The sequence below is a fragment of the Pieris napi genome, chromosome 1 (genome assembly GCF_905475465.1).
Source record: "Pieris napi chromosome 1, ilPieNapi1.2, whole genome shotgun sequence".
NCBI classification, from domain to species: domain Eukaryota; kingdom Metazoa; phylum Arthropoda; class Insecta; order Lepidoptera; family Pieridae; genus Pieris; species Pieris napi.
In genome coordinates, this window is record NC_062234.1 from 13,466,268 (window position 1) to 13,493,547 (window position 27,280).

General features: G+C 33.7%; 1 protein-coding gene across 1 annotated transcript in view; it reads right to left on the reverse strand.

Annotated features, from left to right (window-relative positions):
* Positions 1 to 1,615: 1,615 nt before the first annotated feature.
* Positions 1,616 to 27,280, reverse strand: part of LOC125049643 — a 33,371-nt gene continuing 7,706 nt past the window's right edge. Inside the window, exons 2-5 of the mRNA XM_047649041.1 lie at positions 15,350 to 15,556; positions 13,204 to 13,315; positions 10,806 to 10,916; positions 1,616 to 2,434 (exon numbers count right to left, since the gene is read on the reverse strand). Of these exons, the coding sequence (XP_047504997.1) occupies positions 2,257 to 2,434; positions 10,806 to 10,916; positions 13,204 to 13,315; positions 15,350 to 15,556 (608 nt within the window). The 3' untranslated portion in view covers positions 1,616 to 2,256. The remainder of the gene's footprint in view (positions 2,435 to 10,805; positions 10,917 to 13,203; positions 13,316 to 15,349; positions 15,557 to 27,280) is intronic.

Consider the following 27,280-nt stretch of genomic DNA (forward strand, 5'->3'; position numbering starts at 1 on the left):
CTATATTTTAACATTTTTATCAGCCAGTTAGTGACAAGGCCAAGGTTAACTTTGATAGAAATCATAAGTATGACCTTAAAGATTTCGATTGACCCTTCAATTATAACAACTTGAAACTGAGTACAACTATCACATATTTACTCAAATATATCTTACTGAATAATATGTAATTCGTCATCGAAACCTTTTCTTTTGTTTGATACGGATTCTAATGTAATGTGTCAGTTAACCGGAAAATCCGCGAAACTGGAATTCCCAAATAACAGTTAACAATCATAAGCTTACAGAGACAAAATTGTACAAGGAAAATTTATGGTTTATATGACTTCAATCATTTCTTCGTTTTTTTGGTGGATTAGTTGCTAAACAATAAATAATATTGTCATAGGTTCGATCACGTGGAACCAATAATTGTTTCGGTTTGGTCAACACAGAATCATTTTTCCCACAATATTACCTATATCATATAGTGTATCTGCTCCAAATCTCTTTCTCTGCGTGCTTCGAAATTGTTGTGACTATTTGGATAGTTTTTTAACAAAAATTAATTCTTTTAGAGCATATTTATAACAAGTTTAATCCGGTTCCACCAAAAAACGCATTCGTATAATTAGTACAGGAAGTAACTATATACTTCCTTATCGGAACACTGTTATGTACAGTAAGCAAACAAAAAATATTTTAATCAGAAATCAATGTGTAATATTGATTTGCAATTGATCTATACGAAATCGTAGGTAGTTTATAGAAAAGTAATTAGAACGCCCGTTCAGAATTTTTGTAACCAATATAAGGGAGAGCGGAATCCTAATTTCTCGGAAAAAAATAATATCAAGTACGAATTCAAGTTTAAAACTAGAACAGTTAAACACTTCACTTAATCAAGGTTGATCTAAGCGTTATGACGCAAAGTATAAAATTATAAATTACAATTTCCAAGAAACGGCTGATGTATGAAGTCCCATAAATCGCGATTTCGGCGAGATGCAGACATATTCGTTAGGTATCTTTATTATTTACACATTAGCGGTGTCTGGTATATATCACATTTCTGATGCTCGACAGGGTTTAACCCCTAAAAGCTATTACGTAGTAGTATGTACCTAAGTGAGCGCTGTAGAAACAGCGTACCTTTTTAAAAGTGTGGTCAAGGTTAATTATTTTCGGTTGCATGGATAGCTTCCATGGATTTTGGTCTCCCTAATTGAAGATATTACTGCCTGGATATAAGGTCAGAGTTGTGGTTTCCAGTATTTAAAAAAACACTCTTACACGACTACATAGTATTGCTCGCAAATTTTATAAGGCGCTTTATTATTCGTTCAGGTTGAGTTCTCTGTTACCTACCTGTAATACAACAAGTGTAATTATAAAACAGAGAAATCGTTGGTATAGAGGCTTAATCGTTAGTTCGCTTGATAGTCTGGGCTTGGTATAAAGGCTAAGGGGTTTACTAAAAACACAAATTTAATATGTACGACTTAGACGCTATAAATAATGGTACCTTAATGAAATATGGACATAATGATATTTATAATGAATATAATTTAGGCTAGAAAATCATCAATATTGGTAAAATAATGGTTTCTATGTACTGATAATAAAAGACACTAGAAATTTATGAAACTTTAATTCTCACTGTAGCTACTTAACTTATCCTAACATTGCTTAAATATTAAACACAATTTTTTTTATTAATATTTTTTATGAATAACATTTCTTAATTTGTACGAATAATATATATATAAATAATTTAATATCTAACCTATTTTAACATTGCATTTATGTATAACATTGTCATGACCGTAAATCCATTTAATTGTAGTCAATTTGCACATATGCATAGTCTTAATTACTAAAAATCTCACGAAACGACTACGAAGTCGAAGTCGATAATAAAGATATTTTCACCTTACCTTTATTATGAAATCCTATTTTCTCCCATAAACCTCTCGAAAATTATTTAAATTGTATAATGAAGATAACCTCAAAAATGAGTTTGTATGTTTTTGTTTTATAATAGGATACCCTTCTTTTGAATTCAAATGCTCTCTAGATAAAGTTGTTTTTAAATAATTTGTATTATTACATAACAAAAATCCTCTAAATTTTATAACGATTTACACCTTATTGTATACATCTGTCTAATTGGACTCTTAACTAATAAATAAGGCTAATAACAATGTTTTAAATGGCGGAACAAAACGAAATCTCTATAATCTAATATGCTAACAAACAGTTGCTGTTTAGTACACGTCAACCGACGACAGCTCGAACGGTATTCTTTAAGATGTCAGTAACAAGTTCTGTTGTCTTGATGATTTTAATCCCAATCTGGTCAATGAAGGTGATTGCGGTGGAGTATGGCTCTTCTGTCGTCGGAAGTCTCGTCATCGTGTCTTGGCCAGCCATCGCCCAGCTTACTGGTGTAGGTCTGAAACGAAACAATTATTTATTTATCGGAATATCAATTATATCAATCGGTATCATTATCAACTGAGGTCGTGTGTTCGAATCACGTGCACCAATGGCATTTTCTTTCTATGTGCGCAATTAACAGTTGTTCCTACAGCGAAGGCAAACCTCGTGAGGAAACCGGCATGTCTCAAACCCCAAAATCGATGATATGTGTCAGACACAGAAGGCTGATCACTTACTTGTCTATAAATTCAAAATGATTGAAAAAACGTATTTATCCTGAGACCATGACCAATTTATAGCTGTAGTGCCACAGTATTTTTTTAAATTATCTATTACATCACATACAGGATAAAAACAACCACAGATTACACGACTTAAAAATAATGTTATTATTATCTAATAGTTATTCTAAGTGAAATATCCCCTAAAATAAATCCTTGAGAGACTATATCCTTTTTATTACCTACTTTGACGTATAACTAGAAGGATAAACTTTAGAAACACGATTTTGCCATTAGAGTTCACAATAACCTTTATGCAATACAAAGAAGAATTTTGGTGAAGACTGAGACATAAACTCTATTTTTGTAAAGGTAAACGGGCACATAAGGAAATTAAAATCAAAAATTGAAACGCTTGAAGTGAATTCAATTTATTTATTTTTGTTAATTCTTTGAAACCGATTTACAAGGTCAATCAATAACACCTGTACTGACTGCCTGTACAAGTGTGAACTTCTTTTGCCAAAATCACAGCTTGAATCTGAACATGCTTTCCACGATAATGTTTTGAGAGTTACGTTACTTTTCTGAAATAACTCTTTTCCGCTCCTTGATGTTTGGTAGAGCAGGTTGCTCTGATCTTACTCTTTCCTTTAGAACATGCTCAATTGGATTGAGTCAGGACTTCGAGCTGGCCAATCTAAAAGACGGATCCCAACTTCTTGCATGTCCGCTTCTTGACACGCTCCTATGCCTTGAGAGTTATATAATCAAATTACCATTGAATTGTTTCTGTAGCCACTTGTTTAAAGTACGGACAAGGTAAGTTTAATCTTTAACACACAGCAACATTAATCATTTGTATAACAAATTCTAAACTTCTCGAAATATGTTGTGAGGAAAATAACAGCCTATATTCCTTTATACTTAACGACGCTAACTATTGTTTTTTTACTACGATCATGAGAAATGTCACATAAGTCAGGAGATGTAAATATTACTCTGAATAATGCATTAAGCTTATTCATTTCGTCATCTTTCTGGACTGGATATAGAATAAATGCGGCCTATTCACATTAATTGATGTTTCCACAGCTTTTCAGCAATCGTCTCTAGGTGGCTACTAAAAGATTGCAATAATTAAACAGGAAGAGAGATTATAAATAACGTGCTAATCTTATTCGTCGAGGCCAAGATTTTAGAGTAAGGAAAAGGCCTGACCCTGACCAAGACGAGCTTGCTATGTTTTAGTATGCTTTGTACATTTAGACACTGATAATGTTTGATAATATTAATTGATAAATGAAATCGCTATATCATCCATGAATGTAAACACTGGAATAGAAATAAATTTAATACAAGCAACGAAACCTCGTCGCCTTTCGCTTGATTTTAATTGGTCATAACAACCACGGCGCGGATTGGACTAGATAATAAAATTCAAATTTCAATTGTTTTCAGTCTTTCCCATTTGAGTGTCCTAATCATTATAGGCAGACGTCTATGATGAAGTAAAAGTAATACCATCAAAAACCTAACTTGTAATAATAGGTAATAATCTCGCAATGCCGTTCTTCTACCGTAAAAAATTGTCAAGTCTGTTAACTTATTCAATTCCTACATAAGTCATTTACGTAATTACCTAATCTAACAAAATCAAATAGTACCATATCAATATTACAAATCTGTTATGTTTAAAATAAATACATTGACATGGCCATCGCATGGAAACACAATTTAAATACCTACCCAAGTAATGTATGTGTTTAATGTAAAAAGCTTCAAATCTGGTTACATTCTTTCAACTAGTTGACTTAACAACCTATTTTTATGAATAACAGTAAAAGGAGGTTAGATAAGAAAATTAAAAATAAAAATCAGATTTGACGTTAGTATTATCAAAATGATTCTTGTTGTGTTTTTTCTTTAATAAAGTTTTTTGGGTTAAAAGTATAGTTTTAAACATGTTTGGTCCTTCTTGAACCGGATTAAAAGTGTAATAAGTGCAAAAAACAACTGTGTAAAAGGCTAAGTACTTATTACTGCGAGTTGGTAAGAATAGACATTTAAACTTAGAAATTTAAACAGTGCGTAATTGATTTGGACTAATACAATTTCGTTACGTGAACGTTTGTGATTAAAACTTTGGTTATTTGAAACTGCTTATTCATAAACAATGGCTCAACTATGTGAATCACAAAAAACGTTATCGGAACGTATTTTTAAATTACAAAGCAATACCAAAAAGACATCTAAATCAAGATACACACTTGGCTATATACAAACACGCATAGAAACACTAGAAAGTTATTGGTCTAAGTATCAAACACAATATGATATGATTAAATCAACTGTTACGAAAACTGAACTAGAGCAATTACAATTCAATACCGAAAGTCTATACGAGACAACTGAAGACATATACCTAGAATTTAAGGGATTTTTAAAGGATTATTTGTTGGAATTTTCGAAAAGTCAAGGTCAATCTACGCAGAGTTTGTTAAGAACAAATGATGGCGAGACCACCCCGATTAGAGCTAAATTACCTCCTTTATCGATTCCAAAGTTCGCCGGTAATTATAACGACTGGACAAGTTTTAAAGATTTGTTTAAGGCTCTCGTACATGACAACGTGCATCTAACAACAATTGAAAAACATCATTATTTAAAAACTAGTTTATCGGGAGAGGCCGAACAACTTCTAAAACATTTTGCACTCACGGAGGCTAATTACGATAAGGCTTGGAGCACACTTGAGAGTAGATACAATAACAAACGTATGATTGTCACTACAATAATTAGCCGCCTTTTAAATCAAAAGAAGATGATCACGGAATGTTTTAAAAGCTTAAAGGAAATTTTAGATACTACGAAGGAATGTTTGAATTCTCTTGATAATCTCGGCGTGGATACCTCCACATGGGATGCAATCATCGTACTTTACCATTTTATCATTATTTTAGAAAATCGTTTTCGTTCTATGGAGATGGTAAAAGTTACTCACAAAAAAGACCAACCGCAGAAAAAGGACTTAGTTAACAATTATACAACCCAAAAACCCACAAATATGAAATCATTTGTCACAGAAGTAAACAGCGAATGCACTTATTGCTCACAAAACCATTATATTTGTCATTGTAAAGAATTCGCCGCATTAGATGTTCCTCAACGTCACGATTTTATTAAGAAGAATGGCATTTGTTTTAATTGCCTTGTAAAGGGTCTCTCCGTTAATGCGTGTTGGCAGAGCACTAATTGAAGAAAATGTCGACGACATCACACTCTGCTGCACTTCACAAACCCTAACAAGACCACATCAGTGCCAGAAAGCGATGCAACATCCAGTACACCTGAAACAAGCCAAACCACATCAACCGTCACTTATAAAGCTGAGGTTGACAACGACAGTGAAGAAGTAATATTGGCAACTGCACGAATTGCAGTTAAGTCGAGGAACGGCGACACTATAGTCTTGAGAGCACTGATTGATCCGTGCTCGCAATCAAACTTTGTTACTGAAGCGGCAGCTCAACTGCTTAATCTCGAGCGCACTTCAATCAGCGGAAAAATTACTGGCATAGCATCTATACCGCTGACAACCAAGTCACAAGTTACGTTGAACTTTCATGCTATTAGAAATCCATCACACATGATCACAGCTAAGGCGTACGTCCTTAGACGAATAAATTCGAGATTACCATCACAAGAACTCCCATCAGATACCTGGCCTTCTTCTGAGATTTCGGATCTTGCGGATCCACACTTTCACAAGCCAGGATCTATCTTTTGTTTATGCACATATTATTCTTGACGGAATAATAAAACGCAATGAGTCTCTGGTCGCTTTGAACTCAAGATTGGGATGGCTAGTAAGCGGCGAAGTTGCGCAATCTGGCCATCAGTCACACAATGTAGTTGTTATGCACACAATTCGAAGTGGATCAGTTGCGACGTCAGTTTTGGGAGATCAATGAATATTCATTAAACGTGAAGCCTCTGTCAAAACCTGAAATGCAGTGTGAAGAGCATTTTAAGAAAACTCACACTCGAAACACTGACGGTCGATATGAGGTTAGACTACCCTTCAAGGACGAAGACGCTCCAAATTTAGGCAACTCCAGACAACTTGCTTTGAAGCGCTTACTTCAGATGGAGAATAAGTTTAAGCGAAGACCCGAGTTTTACGAAGAATACTGCACGTTCATGAGGCAATATGAGTCACTCGGTCACATGGAGGTCGTCCCTGAAACAGAAAAGAAGAATAAAGCTTATCACCTACCACATCATGCTATTCTGCGTGCCTCGAGCCTCACTACAAAGTTGCGCGTAGTTTTTGACGGAAGCGCTAAACCTGTAGACGGAAACTCACTTAACGATGAGCTACTCATCGGCCCACCGCTGCAACAAGATATACGAGAATTAGTAACACGGTGGAGACAACATAAGTACTGCATAGTAGCTGATATACAACAAATGTACCGACAGATACTTATCTCAAAGCAAGACACTGATTACCAGAGAATCTTGTGGCGCGAGTCATCGGAAGATCCGATTAGAGAATATCGGTTACTTACCGTCACATATGGCAGTTCATGTGCTCCATATCTTGCCATAAGGACACTTCATCAACTTGCAGAAGACGAACGTGAAGAGTTTCCTGAAGCTGAGCTTCTAAAAACTGATCTCTATATGGACGATTTGATGACGGGCTCATCTACAGAAGAAGACACTCAACGGCTTCAACGTCGCTTAACTGAACTGTTTAAACGTGGCGGTTTTCTTCTACATAAGTGGTCGTCTAATAGTGAAACTGTTTTAAATGAAATTCCCGATTCGAAAAAGGCATTAAAAAGTTCAGTGAATATTAAAATGGATGATTGGGTGAAAGCTCTGGGCATAGCCTGGAAACCACAAAGTGATATATTTGAACTGGTAGTTAATTTACCTCATGACAACGATGTTGTTACAAAACGAAGTGTGCTATCTGCGATAGCAAAAACGTTTGACCCTCTGGGTTGGCTAGCACCTTGCTTAGTTATGTTAAAAATGTTTATGCAGAAGTTGTGGCTAGCCGGCCTGGACTGGGACTCTGAACTTCCTGAAGACCTGAAAACTGAATGGCAGAATTACCTGACTAATTTTGAACACATGCAAACCATTCAGCTTCCACGTTGGTTAGGGATTGCAAATAATGTAAAAATTGAATTGCACGGTTATTGTGACGCCTCTTGCGCCGCCTACGCTGCGGTTATTTACATCAGAGTCATCACGGACAATGAGATAAAAGTAAGTCTGGTCGCAGCCAAAACAAAAGTCACTCCTGTTAAACAGATCTCATTGCCACGTCTTGAACTTTGTGGAGCAGTCCTATTGTCTAAATTGATACTATATGTCAAATCTAGTCTAAATATTGATGATAATTGTGTATTTGCTTGGACAGATTGCACAATAGTTTTGGCTTGGTTGCGTAAAACTCCAAATACTTGGAAGCCATTCGTTGGTAATCGCACTACCGAAATCTTGAATGTTACTAATAATAGTCAATGGCATCATATTAAGTCTGCGGATAACCCCGCGGACTGCGCCTCACGCGGTATCAGTCCTGGCGAGCTGATGCAGTCACAACTATGGTGGGAAGGTCCAGCCTTTCTTCGCGAGTCTGTTGAGATTTGTTACCCTAATTTCACTATACCTACAACCACACTCGAAGCAAAACCGAGAGCAAAAGTTAGTTATTTATGCACCTCTGAACCCAATGAATGTACTATGTACCTCAATAGATACTCAAATCTACTTAGACTTATACGTGTGACAGCCTATTGCTTTCGATTTTTGCGGCTATGTAAAGATAAGGTTCTCAAAAGAAACGATAACATAAAACTGACATATCTCACTACTGATGAAATTAAAAATGCATTAAAAACTTGCATTCGAATGTCACAGTCTGTTTACTTTGAAAGTGAAATAGGATTCTTATCACAGAGCAAACCTATCCCAAAAAATAGTAAACTTTTACCTTTAAATCCGATCCTAGACAATGAGAAAATTATTAGAGTCGGTGGACGTCTTGTAAATGCTCAAATACCGCCTGATATGAAGTCTCCTATAATCTTACATCACAAATGTAACTTAGCAAAGTTGATTGTAATTGATGCTCATTTGAGAACACTACATGGTAGAAATTCGCTCACATTAAATGTTGTCCATAAAAAATATTGGATTCTCCGAGCAAAAAACTTGGTAAAAAAGATTTTAAGATTATGTAAACCTTGTTTTACCCAAATTGAACGACCTATGACTCCGTTAATGGGTAATTTACCACAGTGCAGAGTCAGTCCGTCACGCCCATTTTTGACCAGCGGCGTAGACTTTTGTGGTCCATTTACGCTGAAACTGTACTCTGGTAGATGCACAAAAACTTGTAAAGCTTTCATAAGTGTGTTTTTGAGTATCTGGTTAGTTCACTATCCACTGCTTCAGAGCCTTAATTAAATTATAGTTCATAGTCTTCTTTTGTAGATTCTCATTCTATTTAAGTTAAGGTTCAGATGTTTGTATCTTCCACGGTTAAAGGACCCATATAGTCCTTGGGCCGCGGCATGTTTAATGTAAAAAGCTTCAAATCTGGTTACATTCTTTCAACTAGTTGACTTAACAACCTATTTTTATGAATAACAGTAAAAGGAGGTTAGATAAGAAAATTAAAAATAAAAATCAGATTTGACGTTAGTATTATCAAAATGATTCTTGTTGTGTTTTTTCTTTAATAAAGTTTTTTGGGTTAAAAGTATAGTTTTAAACAGTATGTTATAATAAATTAGATTGTTTAGTGGCTTCTAATTTTATCGAAGTTATCGGGGGTCAAAAATGACCAGAACTGCTTTTTTGCTTGATTTTCTGCGGGCGCACTGCCGTGCCCCAAAACAAGCATATAGCATAGCATATGGCAATAAATTTAAAGCGAATATTTGACTAATTGTTGCTATGAGAAAAAATACTATGAAATAATACTTTTTTATTATAGGTGCAATTATAAATATATTGAATAACGTAAGTTAGCCGTGTGATAAAAAACTTTAATTATAGTATAAGGAAATCGGTTGGCAAATAGAATAATTTATGTTGAATATAGATAATATAATTTAATTATTATATAATGGTTCTAGGTTATTTTTTCTGTGATAAATCGTAGAAAGGATATTTTTTTAATCCATAAATGACATGTATTTCTAGTTACAATCAATAAATACTTTATATGTTTTAAAGTTAAGAAAACATTTTTAAATAGGACTTGAAAACATGCTGTAATTTTTAACGGTGTAAATAAATAAAAGAAATACTGTGACAAATTTGAAAAAGAATAATATTAGGTTAACCATAATTTCTAAAGAACAGTCATGACGATATTTGTATTTAGACTAGTATTTTTTAATAAAACGAAATGCGTAGAAATTTATGTCGTCAATCATGTATGTCAAATATCATATGTATGTTAAAGTTTAATTAGATTAAGCACTAAATATATAACCGCAATTCAAGTAACTAATGAATATCATGCAATATACATTTTGAAACTGTTACTATCAGATATTTTGCCCTTGATAATACGGAAGTTGCGGATCACAACTATTGTTAAGTTCTATAGTTTCACAATGGTTAATGCATTATGTTATCTGTGACAATTTAATTTTAACCCTTACAACACACATTTAGATAGTTACGTTGATTTAAAGTCATAATTACTAAACTATGGCGCCACAACGCTTTTTTGGTTACGGCCTTACTTGTCTCCACTTCTTAGCTTTCTACGGCGCTATGCGATATTATTCATCTTAAGCATGACCAGTCAACAGTAGAACATATTGAGAAATCCCTGGTATCGTGTATAAAATATACATTTTACTTGTGAAGACAACGAACCCATAAAGGTTGTAATCTGGTTTCGGTGAAATATTTTGAGATATTCTGGTTATACTAATAAAAATACACCCTTTTTGGGTTGAATGAACTGAGAATAAGGCATTTACTAATAATAAAATCAATAGGATCTTTTTAACATTAAAGGATTAAATGAGAGGTATATTACGCAAGCTAACACTTTGTCAAACTCATGGTACAGACTTGAGATTCATCACCAGACTAATGTTTTTCTATAAAACATACCTAGCTGCCCTTGTAGGTAGAACGGTGGACCACATTGGCGGCAGAGTTGTGCGCTGAGTAGCCACTCCTGATGATGGACTACCCACCATTAGCTCTCCGTCGTCACCAAATCTGAAAATAGTATGAAACAATAAAGCATCAACCAAAAGTGAGACAGCTAAATTGAGCTTCTAAAATAATACAATTTTAGTTAATTGAAAAAAAAATGGCTTCTATCGATACCGTGATGGTGTAATTCCACATTTATACTAAGAGGTATTTAATATTTTGTTTTTAACAATGTCAACAATTCCCAAAGTATGAACAACTCGTATTTAACGAAATGAAGCTTTTAGTATGAGGACTGGCTAAACTATTCTCGACTGTTAAGGAAGTAGGATAAAAAATAAATCAGTGGCGCTACATCCATTTTAGGTCTGGGCCTCAGATTTCTATCTGTGATTCTGTGATGATAATTTGTCAATCTAATAGGCAAGTAGGTGATCAGACTCCTGTCACGCTGTCGACTTTTCTCACGATGTACGAACGAATATTAAATGCGCACATTGAAAGAAACTCCATTGGTGCACAGCCGGGGGATCGAACCTACGAATCTAAGGGATGAGAGTCGCACGGTAAAGCCACCAGGCCAATGCTGCTCAAAAGGAAGTAGGATACTGGTAAAAGATCTTCAACAAAACTGACGTACAAATATGTTCACTCTTTTCCCCAAGTACTACAGGTCTCAAACAGAAGTCCCTTGTATGTAATGATTTTTATATAAAAACAATAGTATACAAAAGGCCGTGAGAATAAATAACTAATTAGTGAATTTTCTCAATTGTTAGACACTGAATCTTATTTTGTTAGTTTCACTTGGTAAATTAGTTATACTAGGAATGCCTGTCTGAAAATCAAGCCAAGGAGAATTCTTTTTACTGGAGCGTACACAAAAATATTATATTTAAGGAAAGCATCAATGGTGGTATAAAAAGTATAAAATCGTACATATCCCTGATTGTAACATATAAATTGCGTATTTTAATTACCACTAAACTAATGAAGTTGGTCGGGTAAGTTGTTGATAAATAACATACAACAATAGCAAGGAAAAACAGGAAATAATTCGAATCTGACCAATTATAATCATTCGAATCATTATGAAGTTGATTTACGTAATCACAGTTTTTTAATTTAAGAAGAGACAAACTATGGATTTTAGACGGTATTATCTCTTAGCATATGAATTTGGAAAAAGTTAAAATTACAAAAAAAATTAACTCGTTCGTATAAATAAATTTTTGTTTCTGTTTATTCCTCTACCTGTTTGTTTCTTTAAAAACTTGAATTTGCCCCAGAGATACAAGATCTTGAACTGGTCAATTATATTTTCAAAGTATAAAAATTCAGTTTGCTTCGTACATGTTTTGACGCAAATATGTCGAGGACATTTTTAATTTTTGTTCTTTTTTGTTGTAATGTACAGTGCCACATACTTTTCTTGGCAGGAGCTGAAATTGGTACTACCGTCGCCATTTTGGGGCGTACAATAAATAATTTTAATATCTACAATCATCTAATAAAAATCCAACTAAAATGTATTTGTTTTCCTGTATTATTAATTACAATGGCAAAGTTTTAATTATCGAACGATTCTGATTGCTAAGTATCTCAAATACATTACTAAATACACAAATATATTAATAGTACAAGTACAAAACTATTATATCAGTTGTTCCTAAGTTTGTGTCACATTTATTTAGGCCTAGAACTGTATTTTCTAGATACCTACTAGTATACATTGTTTTATTAAGACATGACATTACATGACATTGAACATGATTTCAAATTATTCCTATACAATAACATCTTAACATTCAAAATACAGATATAATTATAAAATCAATTTAAAATCATAAAGATTTTCAACGTTTTCCTTAGTTTTTGCTACGAATTGTATGCAAAATTTTAATCCGTACAGCTATTTATTGGATTTTATAAATTGATTACTAATTGATGCCGCCACACTGGAGCCAAAATATAGACAGATTATTAGAGTTTATAAAAAATATATATATTTTTCAAGCATACACAATTTAAAACAGGTAAACAGGTTTTTTAGCTGTCAATAGTTTAGTCATACCGAGATATAAATAGGGATGTATGTTATATTTATATATCTATAAGGGATAGGGAAGAGAGAATACACTTTTACTAATCAACGAAGGAAATTCATATCTCTGGTGTAGGTAAGTCACTTTATAATTTAGTAATTTTATTCGCTGATTTTGGGCTCATGGAACAAGAGAGCTGTTATTCGAATCTGTTTCGACAATCACTGTCCACTTAAGTGGATTCACATTATTTTTAAAAACAATTGTTTTTTATATTGGAATATTTTAGAAGGGTTATTAAGTACCTGTTGAGTAGAAGTGGTCTAGGCGGAGTTGGTGCTGTGACGGGATCTTGTGACGTCACTGGAGGTGACGTGGGAGGTGCTGGCGGCGGCGAGGCGGACGGTATCTCGACGCCTGAAAGATGATACGGTGGGTGAGATTGTATAGTATGAGCTCATCTGAAAATTTCTGTACATAAAATATTAATTACATTTCTGCTGACTCAGGTTGAATGTGTAGAAATGTAACTATACCTTCGGGTCGTAACTCCGACTGTGAAAGAAATGCTGAGCGGGTAGAAGAGGAATGTACAGCCAGCTTTTATTCAAATCGCAAGAGTTATAATGTTGATGTTGACGACTCATTGGTCTAGTGGTTAGTACCCCTGACCGCGTATCCATGGGTCCCGGGTTCGATCCCCGGCTGAGACGAACATCGATGTGATGAGCATTTGGTGTTGTGCTTAGGTCTTGGGTGTTCAAATATGTATTTATTTGTCTATCTATCTATAATATGTATGTATCCGTTGCCTAGTACCCATAACACAAGCTTCACCAGCTTAGCATGGGACTAGGTCAATTGGTGTGAATTGTCTTTAAAAAAAAAAAAAAAGGTCTATGATTAGACCAATATTGCGATGTCACTTAGTAAATAAATTCAATTTAACTCTTTTTTAAAACTCCTACATGCATTTTTGGTATGTTTATAATCTCTCTCTCTTTAATCTGCAGCTCATGTCTGAGCGTCGTGGTCAGCAAGGAAGCATCTGGAGAGGACTATCTGTTGACACCGGTTTCTGACCAGCGCCTCTCTTATGCCAGTGTACAGTCTTGAGGACGATGAGTCTTTCACTTGATCGGTCCATCTGGTTGGTGAACGGCCACGTGATGTTTTGTCTTCTGTGTTACCAACCACGATCAGTTTCTCCAAGTTCTCATCGCCTCTGCACATTGAATGTTTATAATACTAATCTAAAATTTAAACAATTTATCATTCGGTCAATCTTGTCGCTTTTTTTCGAGTTTTAAAGTGTTTTTGTACCAGGCAATTTAACGCAAAAATTGTAGTATTTTTTGTTCATTACGTATGTCTGTTAATATTCTTAATTGAGCCAATCTGTTGTAATTTCGACGATCCAATTATTTCTACCAAAACGATATGCTTGACGTTGAATTTGTTTATAATATAGACGCAAATTCAATTTCAGTAACTTCACTGCGTTATTACGCTACGCTTTTTTAAATATACATAACGTTGGGTTATCAAAACATTTGATGGCATTCCAGTCAGTCTATTTAGAGTCTTCATAATGAGATTAATATTTTTCCTATATAACCTCTGCGTCCGTATTTCCAACACAGCGGTTTTTAATGCAGTTTTTGACGTGCACCACCACTATGTGGAACAGCTGCCCACCGATGTATTTCCGAACCAATTCAACTTAGGGTCCTTCAAGAAAAGAGCGTACGAAACTTTTTTAAAAGTTTGTTAAAAGGCTGGCAACGCACATGCGAGGCGTCTGGCAATGTGAGTGTCTATGTGCGGCAGTATTGCTTAATATCAGCTGAGCCTCCTGCCCAAATGGGCAAATGGAGCAAATGCTCCTGTTACATTATCAAAAAATATATACGTATATGCAATATGTAAAACTTAGGACCCAAGCATTTAACTTTCAATTATTAAATCGTGCCATACAGCTTTATAAATGAACCAAAACACGTTATAATTACCAAAACAATGTGTGTAAACATACTCTTATCGTGTTTTTCGTGGAAATAACAATGTGATTACAAAAAACATGTTTTCAATTTTTAAGTGATAACGAAAATATTTTGCTGATTTTTTTTCTATAAAAAATCTTAGGTCTTATTAAGGTAAAACCTTCAAAGAACCTTAATAATTCCGTGTAATTGTTCCCCAACTTGGTAATTATTTTTTATTTTCCTTTTTACCAACCAAAACAATAGACAAAAACATTTAATAATATTTTAACGAATATTGACGAAATGATACATTTTTTTCGTTTTCTGTAATGTTTGGTTCTCTGGACATACGAGGTTATCATTCTACAGCGACGATATGTCACATCTAAGATAAGACTATGTTTTTATGACAACTTACTCAACATTATATAACACGACATTATTCTGGAAACAGTTTACTACTTACTGCCATTAGGGATAGCATTAAATTGTTCGTTTGCCAGATACACTTCGAAATATCTGGTGAAGTCTCCTGTGGGATCCCATTTTGAGGCTAATTTCGCCCATTCTTCAGGATACTCGTATTTCAGCCGCTTTATAATCTTCACAGCTGTCCTCTTCTGTCTCTCCGAGCACCTGACGCATTTCGTCCTTAATGCTTCTGGAAGGAGCCCTGAAAAAATAAGTTAGAACTATTTCAATAATCATATATACAGGTATTATAAAAACACTCTTAATTAAAATTTTATATCATTTTTCTAAGTTTTCTAAATCAACTAACTTCTTTTATAATCGACCTGACATGATGTCGATATCATGTTTGAATGTATCGAATTAAAAGATGGTGGGATATATGATATGATCCCGAATCAATGACGCTCGAAAGACAGAAGATTTGATGAAAATATTAAGGAAATGGAAACACGATAAAGTTACAATTTTGATTTTCTAAGAAATATTGTCACCCAGCCGAGTTGTAAGGGATTTAGAATTGCTTTGCACACATGGAGAGAAGAAAGAGTGTATAAATTTATGACTTGGTGCCAACTGCCTCCCGTATCTCAAAATTCTTCACTTTTGAATCCAAAAATCCGACTCGGCATTAACCTTTGAGAGTCGTCATTGAATTAGCGTTGAAGCTAGTGGCTTATATGTCAAAAAACGTAATCAAAAAATGTAGTAATTAGTCTTAATGAGATATGGTTTTTTGGTAGAATAAGAGGCTGATTCGGTATGCAGTTTAGTTAAAATTAAATATATATATCTACAGTTTAATTGCAACTTAAAAAATCAAATACATAATTCCATAATTAATGGCCGAGACTGACATTATAAAAATAACATTATACTTTATTATAACTGGTTTCAAATACCAGCGAATAACAACTGAGTTATAAATTTTATTATCGTCATAATGAATTCAATCATAATTTGCTTCTTGATGAGTTTTTTAAATTTATGTAATTTGTCAAAGTCATCAGCTGGAAGCGTTCGTTAAAACTTACATATATTCAGTCTTACTTATAAAAATCACTATACATGCGTTATAACAAGGTGATAGTTATTCAGTAAATAGAGCTTGTACAGGGCATAAACACCTCTTTGACCAATTATCGATGTGTATGGGTTGAATAATTAACTAAACGTGCTGTGGTTTTCGTTTTGTTGAAACATTAATATTTCAAGTAACCAGACCTGTAGCTATTACTAAATAATAATCAGAGAACGAATGCCTTTGAAATTGATTGTAAAAGGAAGAATAATATAATAAAGAACTTACTTATACATATACAAAATGTAATTGTGTATGCAACGGAACAATCGTAAAGATATCAACTTGAAAAGAAAGGATCTAAAGCAAAAGACGAGAAAAGTGGAAAAATCGCCTTTATAAGGTATGATAAGGTAAAGGTAAAGGTGAAGGGATGAACAGAGTCTAAAAGGAAACGATCATAATCAAAATCACAATCTGGAAATATTTTCAACACAAGGATGACATAACGACTCCCAAGAAAATAAACAAGACCTATAATATATAGGAACAGGACAATAATAAAAATAAAAAAAAGCGCTCCACGTCACAACAATTATCAATTTTCAACGTAAGATCACCAAAACAAGACAGACAATTATTCAGAAAAATCGGAAAAAAAGAAAAATGGAAAAATATGGAGGAGGTGTTTAACTTAAAAGGGGCCTACACACTAGACACACTGAATTTTTTACAATTAATACTCATTATATCAAGAATTGTTAACTAACCAATTTTTAATAAAGCTCTAATAATAATAATAATAAAAAAGAACTTATTTTTCGCTATATGCGTAGTAATTGTATTGATATGATGATTTCAATGAATGAATTATAGAGCAAGATCCCAGGGCCGCCAGACGTCACGTATTTTCTGACGGATGAAATGTGGACGATTGGGTAGTGTTAGTATGTACTATGATCGTATGCCTACCTGCTAGCTTGGTCAAACGGCCAATTTCCAGGTATCAGGTAATCAAGGTACACAAAAACATTACTTACTTCACGTAAATTCTCATGGCTGATTTTTATATATGTTTTCGAGTGTATAGTTAAAAATAAATTGTCAATACTCCCAGACACTTTCCGTCGGCCATATTGCTTGACAGACGCTTTAAGGGTCTCAAAATAATTAGTCAACTTCACGTAAATTCTGACGCTCCATTTTTATATATGTTCATCCGACAACTATTTTAAAAGCTTTGACAAGAAGACAGACCGATCCAAGGGGCCAATCATCCCCTAAACTAAATTTTAATATCTCTATGAGTGGGAGAGCATTATCTACGCGCATGAGACTGAGTGAGACCGACTGCGCTGTTAAAGCCATGAAAATTACTTGAACAGATATTTTATAATTTTTAGAACTTTTGTTGACAAGTAAATTATAGCAACAAAAATAAGAAAAAAATTGACACATAATAAATAATACTAAAGTTAGCCGACATTTTTTTTTTTTCAATTTATTAATTAGAACTAAAAAATATTTTTTAAAAATACCACTTATATTTAAATAGCAGCAATTTTTTAATTAATTATTTATTGGAAATTTGGAAACAAAGTGGAAAAATATTAATTCTTCAATATTTCTTAACAGTGGCTTTTAATCTTCATTATCATCATCATCAAATATCAATCTTGAAATTGAATATCTAAATCGTGATTGTCATCATCAGCATTATCCTTATTTTCTTCCTCTGTGCAAAACAAGTTAAACAATGAAGGTCTGAAAAAACTAAAAAGATACAAATAATATGAGAAACGAAAATAATTTACCTGATTGTTCTTCCAGCGACTCACTGACAAAACCCGGTAATTGATCTCTATCGACCCAATGAAAATCATATTTACCATCTTGTAGTGTCCAGCCATTGTTTTCGGGGTTGAAAATATTTATCATCTTCATACTTGCATTGTTCCAAAGCTAGCCCGTCGAAACTGTTGCCAAAGCTCACTTTTACAAGGTGGTAAGTTACTGGCATCGAAGTTTCTTAAATTCTTTCGATTGAATTCTTCATTTATATCAGATACCATGTATGTAAATGATAAACAACTGTAGTCTGGCAGCATCTACATCAATTATTCCAGGAACGTTGTAAACATCACAGATAAATTTTTGTATTATGTTGAATACACGTTCTTCTTCATCTACATCACCAACAAAATCCAACGTACAAAAACGGTGAAATGCTTGTTGGTACTCTTCATTTTTCTTCAAAATATTAAACGGCTTTTGCTTGCCCTTTTTGAATAATAATAATTTTTCAAGTAATTTTCATGGCTTTAACAGCGCAGTCGGTCTCACTCAGTCTCATGCGCGTAGATAATGCTCTCCCACTCATAGAGATATTAAAATTTAGTTTAGGGGATGATTGGCCCCTTGGATCGGTCTGTCTTCTTGTCAAAGCTTTTAAAATAGTTGTCGGATGAACATATATAAAAATGGAGCGTCAGAATTTACGTGAAGTTGACTAATTATTTTGAGACCCTTAAAGCGTCTGTCAAGCAATATGGCCGACGGAAAGTGTCTGGGAGTATTGACAATTTATTTTTAACTATACACTCGAAAACATATATAAAAATCAGCCATGAGAATTTACGTGAAGTAAGTAATGTTTTTGTGTACCTTGATTACCTGATACCTGGAAATTGGCCGTTTGACCAAGCTAGCAGGTAGGCATACGATCATAGTACATACTAACACTACCCAATCGTCCACATTTCATCCGTCAGAAAATACGTGACGTCTGGCGGCCCTGGGATCTTGGACCATTATAATACCATTTTGATTGCAATTCTATTTAATAGATAGTAGATACGACTGATTTGATGTCACCGCAACAATGCCCCAAGTACATGGCGTGTTATACGATATAATGAATACTTACCTTAGCGCAGGTACTTTCCGTTTGTAAAAATGTATTGGATACCATAGATACTACTTTACAAGAAATAAAAACAAATGAAATGAATGTCAGTCAAAACATATTTTCTTGTTATTAATGCATGGGTTTCTTCTCGTAAAATAATTTTTAAGCAATCGTTACAGAAGAAAGACATTAGATTTTTCATATTGTTTTTAAGTCTCACTCATGATAGAGCCATTTGCGTGACCTACTTGAATGCGTTTAAGTACATTCTAAATAATATAGTGCTTATCGCGATTAACACTTGTAATATTTATAAAAACATGTAATTCTCCCGCAATCTTGTTCTTAATGAAGCTGTGGTAATATTGCATATGATTTATGATTACTAGTGAGTATTGTTACTGGAAGCCGCGTGGGATGGCTTCTTATGTAAGGTCATTGACTTTTATTGCTGCTGGAGGACTAGAATGTTTAATTGTATCCCCTCATGTACCCGACCATGTTTGTTCTGGGTATGGTGGGTTATGACCAGCCTCTTGCTTTGTCAGTGTATTTATTTAGGATACTTACGGGTCGGGTTCTTAATCTGGATATAATGGAGATATTAGCTCTACGGGTACCAAGTAAAAACCTGAAGTCTCAACTTTTGGATGTAACGCGCGAAAAGTGAGTTACAGAATCGCAGGGCAGCTGGGTTAGCGAAGCGCCACTCACGGGAGCAATAGGTACATATAATAAACAGAATTTCTATCTCGGTAGACCTATTTGTTTGTACAATGGCTGAGTTCACAAGAGTAGCTTACTATATTATTACTTATAAGATCTAGGTATATATATATATATATTTTTTTTTTAATGTAAGATAATCGGTGTAGGTAATATTGTGTCGTTCTATCGCATTAGTAGTAGCTTTTAAGACATAATAATGATGTGGAAATAAATTAATAAATAAATACTTTTTCTAAGGCAGACTAATGATAAGATCTCATTCCTCATACCTAAGTAGTGAAATCTCCGTTGCGTTTACGGTATTTTAGTATGGTAAGGTTTTTGAATACTTTAATTATTGGCAGAAGAATCAGGGCGATTCAACGCCAAGTTGTATTTGTCATATTCAGAGAATGGCCGTTATAATAATCAAAGTAAATCATGCTTCTAGATACAGATTTGTTTGATACAAACTATTCAATTAAGATACACCAATATTACGGACACCCCACTATAAATTTTTTTACACATTATTTTTGGATGAGTACGTCATGAAATACATAACTGTTATGGAGCTTCATCAGAGGTACGACTTGTGCCTCTTGCAAAACAAAATATCCTGGGAATCTAGAGCATCTGTGACAATGTGACAATTTAAGCATGTCATCATGCATCATCACGTCTGTACGGTAGACTGAATTTTCTACGTGCGCATTAACACTCGATCATATGGTGATGAAAAACATTGTAAGGAAACCAAAACATCTACGGCGTGTGTGACGGCTGATCACTTACTTGCCTATTTCAAAAAACAATCACAAAACATTTACAGAAGAGTGATGCCAAGACCAGGGATTGTAGCACTACATCGTCCATGCGTCGGGTTGTCTCTCTCCCTAAAATATGGCGAGGCCGATGGCTGGTTATGCAAGTAGAGTCATACTCGTAAACGGGTGTTACTTGTGGTGACTGGTCGGACTTGAATTCGTGTATGCGATGGTGTTAGTTATTTCGACTAAGTATTTGCGTGTTGTTCCCACGAGAATGTAAGTGCGTGCTCCTGTTTCACCATACCTCCTGCTCATAGGGGACAAATCTTTGTTTTTAATTTATTTTATTATTATTTATTACTTAAGATGTCATTTGGAACATGGTGCAATGGTTGCAGCTCCTTACAAAAATTGTGTAAAACAAAAATTTGACGATTGAAAAGAGTGACGGAGAGTTTACAGCCAGTTCTTCTCTCCCGTTATACGCGCTTGATTTGAGAACTGGCAGTAAATGTAAAATTAGAACCATTTCATATATATATCTCTCTTTTTTGACGTTTAAAGTGTACATTGTGTTACCTATATGAATAAATGATTTTGAATTTTTTACATTACTTTTACTTCTACATTACTTAGGTCTACAAGCGGCGGAGTTTGAAAATCTTTTCACAGTGGTGGATTAGACGCAATTTTATCCGATACTTTAATAGATACTTTTTTAGGAATAACAAATATGATTGCATTAAACGTGATCGATGCTTGATTGTTTAAGAAAACGACAGTCTCAATTCAATTACAGGTATTATCAAAATTACTAAACTAAACATTATTTTACACTATGGGAACATTTTCTCTACACACACCGTGAGAAATCCGTTTTAAGCTATTTTCCCATTATGACACATTAATACACAAAACACTACATGACTTTCCATTTCCAGAATGGTATTTCGTAAACAATGTACAAATAACATTAAAATCATGTTCCGTCGTTGCATTGGTATTCAGAAGATGTATGCTGTGAATAAAATAATAGTTAAGCGAGCGACATCGAATTTTAACAATTTCCTTGTTGAATAGGCTAAACAAGGTATATAAACATATATAAATGATTAGCGCCTCGTGTGAGTGGACATGATTGTGGAACGTCTACGTTTTATTAATGATGAGGATTAAAGCGTGGCGCAAAGCAGATGGAATCTAATGATCGCCAAAAATACTTTTGTTCTACTTTCGATTTTGTTCCATTTGTAGTAGAAACTTTTAAACCATGGTTTACAAGGGTACAGGAGCTAGAAAACCCTTAAGTAGAATTCTACTCGATAGATTTTATTAACAGGAGGCAAATGGGTAGTATGCGGCACCTAACATCACCTGATGTTAAGTGCCGCCCATGGGCCCTCTCATTGCCAAAAGGTTTGCTCCTGCGTCGTCGGCCTTTAACAATTGGTACGTTTTTTTCTTGAAGGACCCTAAGTCGTAGTATTGCTATTAAATTTGGAACAATTAAATCTATAAATCGCTTTACAGCAAGCACTCAAATATGTCATGTAATTTTCAAGTGCATAGGCGCTTATTATATATTTAATATGGCGCCTAGTAGATAGTACCGGTGACCCCAGAGCTGGTGCTTTCCTTGCTCATCGAATAAGTATCGCAAGTAATAGGAAATGCTGCCAGCGTTAAAGGTACACTGCCACAGGGACCAAACTGTTTAAATCTGTTTTAATTTTCTTTTTATCTATGTAGGTTACGAAAATTGTAGGTTTTGTATATTTGTATGTTATTTTAAGTATTTAAAATGAGTAAAACTCTCCTAAACAAAACCAATGTCTATAAATGGTTCGTAAATAAGATACAAATATAAACAAACTGTGACTGACTCAATTTTTCCCTTAAGTCTGAGTAATTGTTGCGTTCGATGCATGACAATAAGATCGTAAAATGAAATGATTTTTTGTGGTTAGATCTTATAGAAGAACAATCATTGATCGAACATAAAAAAATATTGTGTCAACTTAAATATACAAAAGAAAACGCCGGTATCATTAATAAAGGTAGATAAAAAATCTCTTTAATATAAGATATTTTTAAAAGAATCTATCTAACTATGTCTACTATGGTAATTGTTACGGGTATAAGGCTAGTTAAAATACCTACTACTCGATTAATAATAATCCAGTGGCGTTACAACCCTGCCAGGGTCAAGACCCAGAACAAGAACTTAGATTTAATTTGCTTCAGGTTCAAGAACTTAAATTTAATTTGCTTCTTCGATAGTTTTCTTCTCATTCCGTTCTTTTTCTCTTTAGGTTTCTTCTTCGAAGTTAGTAGTCATAGTTCGCAGAGTTGCCTCTCCCAGAATACAACGGACAGCCTGTGCATGCACATACAACAAGCAACAGCTTGGCACTACTAGGAAGGAAGTTGACTAATTGCGCTGGAAGTATAACCTACACCTGTCACAGGTTATTTACCGTCTAAGGATTCTGGCGTCTATACAGCCAGCCAGACTCGGTAGTATGTATATCAAAAACGTTTAAGATAATATTAGTACATATAGGACATACTTAGAGATTAACCTCGTTACTGAATCAAAACCCATGCCCATTTCCTTATCATATTTACTGTTGTATTGTTCATTTGTGCACTGCCAGGATTAGGATAGAACCATAAAGTGTCTTAATATACACAGTTATCTTAAACCATTTTAAAACACACCATTAAGCAATGAAACATATAGGAAGGCTACGAGGTTGTGGCTCACCGCACACGTAAATGTTTGTGGCGACGTCCATTCAATATTTTTTAGTATTTACTATAAACACGAACAATTTTTTATCTTCATTATACAATTTTGTGTTAGCAACGTTATTCATTTTAATACTACGTTTTAAAAAAAGAAGTCCCATCATTGATAACCATTCATGTCTTCATGTGAACCTATCAGGTTGGACTTAGTTCTGTCATAAACCATATTTGTGCTGTTGTAACAACCCTCTCAGAAACTATTTAAATCTTACAAATTGTAATTGTATGTTTATAAATATGCAGATTTCGTAAGGTTTTTGCCTTGAATTTTCGTTAATTTTAGAGTTATCAAAATCTAGAATATTCAAAAAACTGTTACGTAACGATGATGTTAAAAACTGGCGAAAATGATTATAACAAAAATAGATATGAAGACTTCTGTAATTAATTTAAGTGTTTGTTTAATCGTAGTAAAAAATTTGACATCGGCCAGTTACATTTTTAAAAAACAGTTTACTATAGACTAATCGCATCATAAAATACATAACCGTTATGGAATACCATAACTTATAGAGAACATATGTAAGTAATTAAGGTCCACAGACAAGTTCAAGGTAAGGCATCGAACTCGTTTATCTACTGTTATATATTTATAAACAGTTTACATGTCTAAACTCTATTTTGTCTTAAGAATAATAAATGCATTTAAATTTTCTTATTAGATTCGATATTATTAGTACTAGTACACAATTGAAAAGAACATCTGTGGACAAACTAACTCGCCTCTATTATAAACATACATAAGTAGCTTAAACTTGTCACAGAATCTTATAAAAGCATTTTCATTAAAAAAAAATAGACTAGGTACAGAATTTATACTGTTCAACCTGAGTTTCGTTAGTATGTTCTACGGTTATGAAAGAATTTTAACCTTTCGATAAAGTCACCTTCGGAGACGTTGTAAGATTTCTAAGATTATATTGTTGTGGGCCATTGACATTCGGCACGAAACCATAAACGCTAGTCAACCATACAAAAGCATATAACAGTTAATGACCTACAATCCTTTTATGACAAAGTGTCAATCAGATTCTAGGGTGAGTAACCGGCGATATTGACATACATATATTTAGTTGTCGTTTATTATACCGCCTCAAAGGAGATACAATTCGTTTCGATAAAATATTCGATAAGATATAAAGCGTTAGCAGGAAGCGAATGGATAAAGAAATCCATGGATAGATAAATAGAAAGATATTTGGAAACACCTCGAGGAGGCTTTCACCCGTGGGCGTCAGGATATCGAGTAAAAAAAATATATATGTCACCGTAAAATTGTAAAAACCGTTAGATTGTAATCTATCTCGCGAGATTGTAAACTGTCGAAAGATTGTCAACTCAACATACTGCTTGCAATTTAACGTATTATTATTCGGTAGTTGTATGAAATTGTTGGGAAGTAAAATTAATCTGTAATTGACCAAAGAAGTTTGAATGATAACTATAAGTTAGTGTAGTACAATCTACCGAATACCGATAACCGATAACCGATAGATTACAATCTAACGGTTTTTACAATTTTACGTTAACATATACATATAACAAATCTGAACTGTATATTTTACATTTGTAAAGATTGGAAGTAAACAGGCTTTATTTTTTTTAAAGACATTAATAAAACATAAATTCTACACTTTAAAAAGAACGTTGTTAAATCATAAAAAAGTTTTAACTATAAAGCCTTATGTAGGATTGTATATAAGGATATATTAATAAGGAAACTTCAGTTAATGAGCCTTTTTTCTTAACTTTTGACGCAAAAGCGTAAAAAGTTAAATAAATTAATGAATTTCGAACAGAAGTTCCAATAAGGTTTTTTTAGTACACCCTAAAACGATTAAAAAATCGATGTATAAAGGTTTATAATGAAAATCCCTTCCTTATCATCCATACATCCTTAGAAAAAGTAGTTGTTTAGCTATAGAGACTCGGCTGACAGCGACATTCCAATGAAATGGAATGTTTTAGGACTCCTGCTTAAAGTACATTTGTACTGTTGCACGCATATCTTGTCAAGCTAGAAACTATACTTATATTTCTATTTCTATGTATAAATTTTATATTATTATATAAATTACTAATATTCGCGACTTCGTAGATATGGAATACTAAGATTAATCAAGGTTTATCTTATCTTCAACAGAAGAAAAACAATTTGAAGAATTTAAGTTATTTATGTCATTGTTCGGTCACGTAGTCGAGAGCTTTGCAATGGTAATCCTGGTACTTCCGTGAGAATGGTTCCGCATCACAATATAATGTTTGTTTTTAAATTAACTTTTTTTAAACTGTAAACAATGGAAAACCAAGGATACAAGTAGGAAATCTTAAAATCAATTGACAAAAAATATTAAAAATATTAATTGTTAATTTACAAATTTAAAATTGTTTTGTTTAAAATGTTTTGAAATAGATGAGATTTTGTTTTAGTTTCACTGACTCTTAAAGGGATTTCATCCTATTGTCACCCTGTCAATCTAAAGCATTCAACGAATATTTCGTGTTACGAAAATAAACTCACTAAGAGTTTATAGGCGTGGATTTAGTTTTTTTTAATGATTCTTTCTCCTGTCTAATAATTATTCTAGTTACAATATTATAAATTCATATGTTTCAATATTAATACATTTTTTCCCCTTTTTTTTGAAATGACTTTATTCATATAGGTAACGAAGTACACTTATGAACGTCACCAGAAAAGATGTTAAATTGATTCTTAATTCACATTTACTACCTATTCACAATTCAAGAGCGTAGAGCGGGAAAGAAGAACGTGCAAGAAACTCTCCGCCACTCTTTTTAATAGCCAAGTTTTGAGTCATACAATATACATATTAAGTTTAGAACCTTCAAATAATCAAGCATCTTTTTGACACAGTATACCGTACTTACAACATGTTCCAAACTTTAAGTGATACCGCCGCCTATAGACACTCTATGCCAGAAGGTTCGCAGGTGCGTTGCCGGACTTTTAAGAATTGGTAATTATTTTTTTAGGCCGACACCTTGACCAAACTTTTTTAAGGTTTGAGTTTTTACACATTCGAAAAAGTAGAAAAAAGAATGATCAGGATCTCTGTCAATTATGAATTTTATTCTCTTCTCATTCTCTGTTAATGATGAAAAACTTTTTCTACATCAATGTGAAGGTCAGCCATTTTAGTTTAAGCTGTACAGACTATTATATCTATAACGCGATGTGGGTTAAAATGTTGCAACCCGTAGATTTTATCGTAAATATTTCATCCATATTCAATAGAGTAACAATTGTTTAAACTAGGACACATAAACTAGAACAATTTACATATTCATAGGTGAGATATTATTATTTATTTTTGAAGATTTAAAAAAACTATGTGACAGTGACAGTAATACATTGATTTAAGTGTTTATCTCCACCATCGAACTATAAAAATATTCTAACTACTAAAATTCAGATTGCGTGTACGAATTACGCAATATGTAAGACGTATCTCAAAATCGTTGGAACCGATTTTGATGAACTATCGATCTTGTAATATATCTGATCCAAAAGTAAAAGACCATGTAACTTTTACTTCCGGAAATTTGTCGACAAATAATAAAATTTAGCACACGTGCTTCTACGACTAAATAGGTCATCATACTCAAATATTAGCCATTATAACGGGTAAAGGCGGAAACATACTACCAAAACGCGACGCCACACCACGCCATCCGACGCATGTC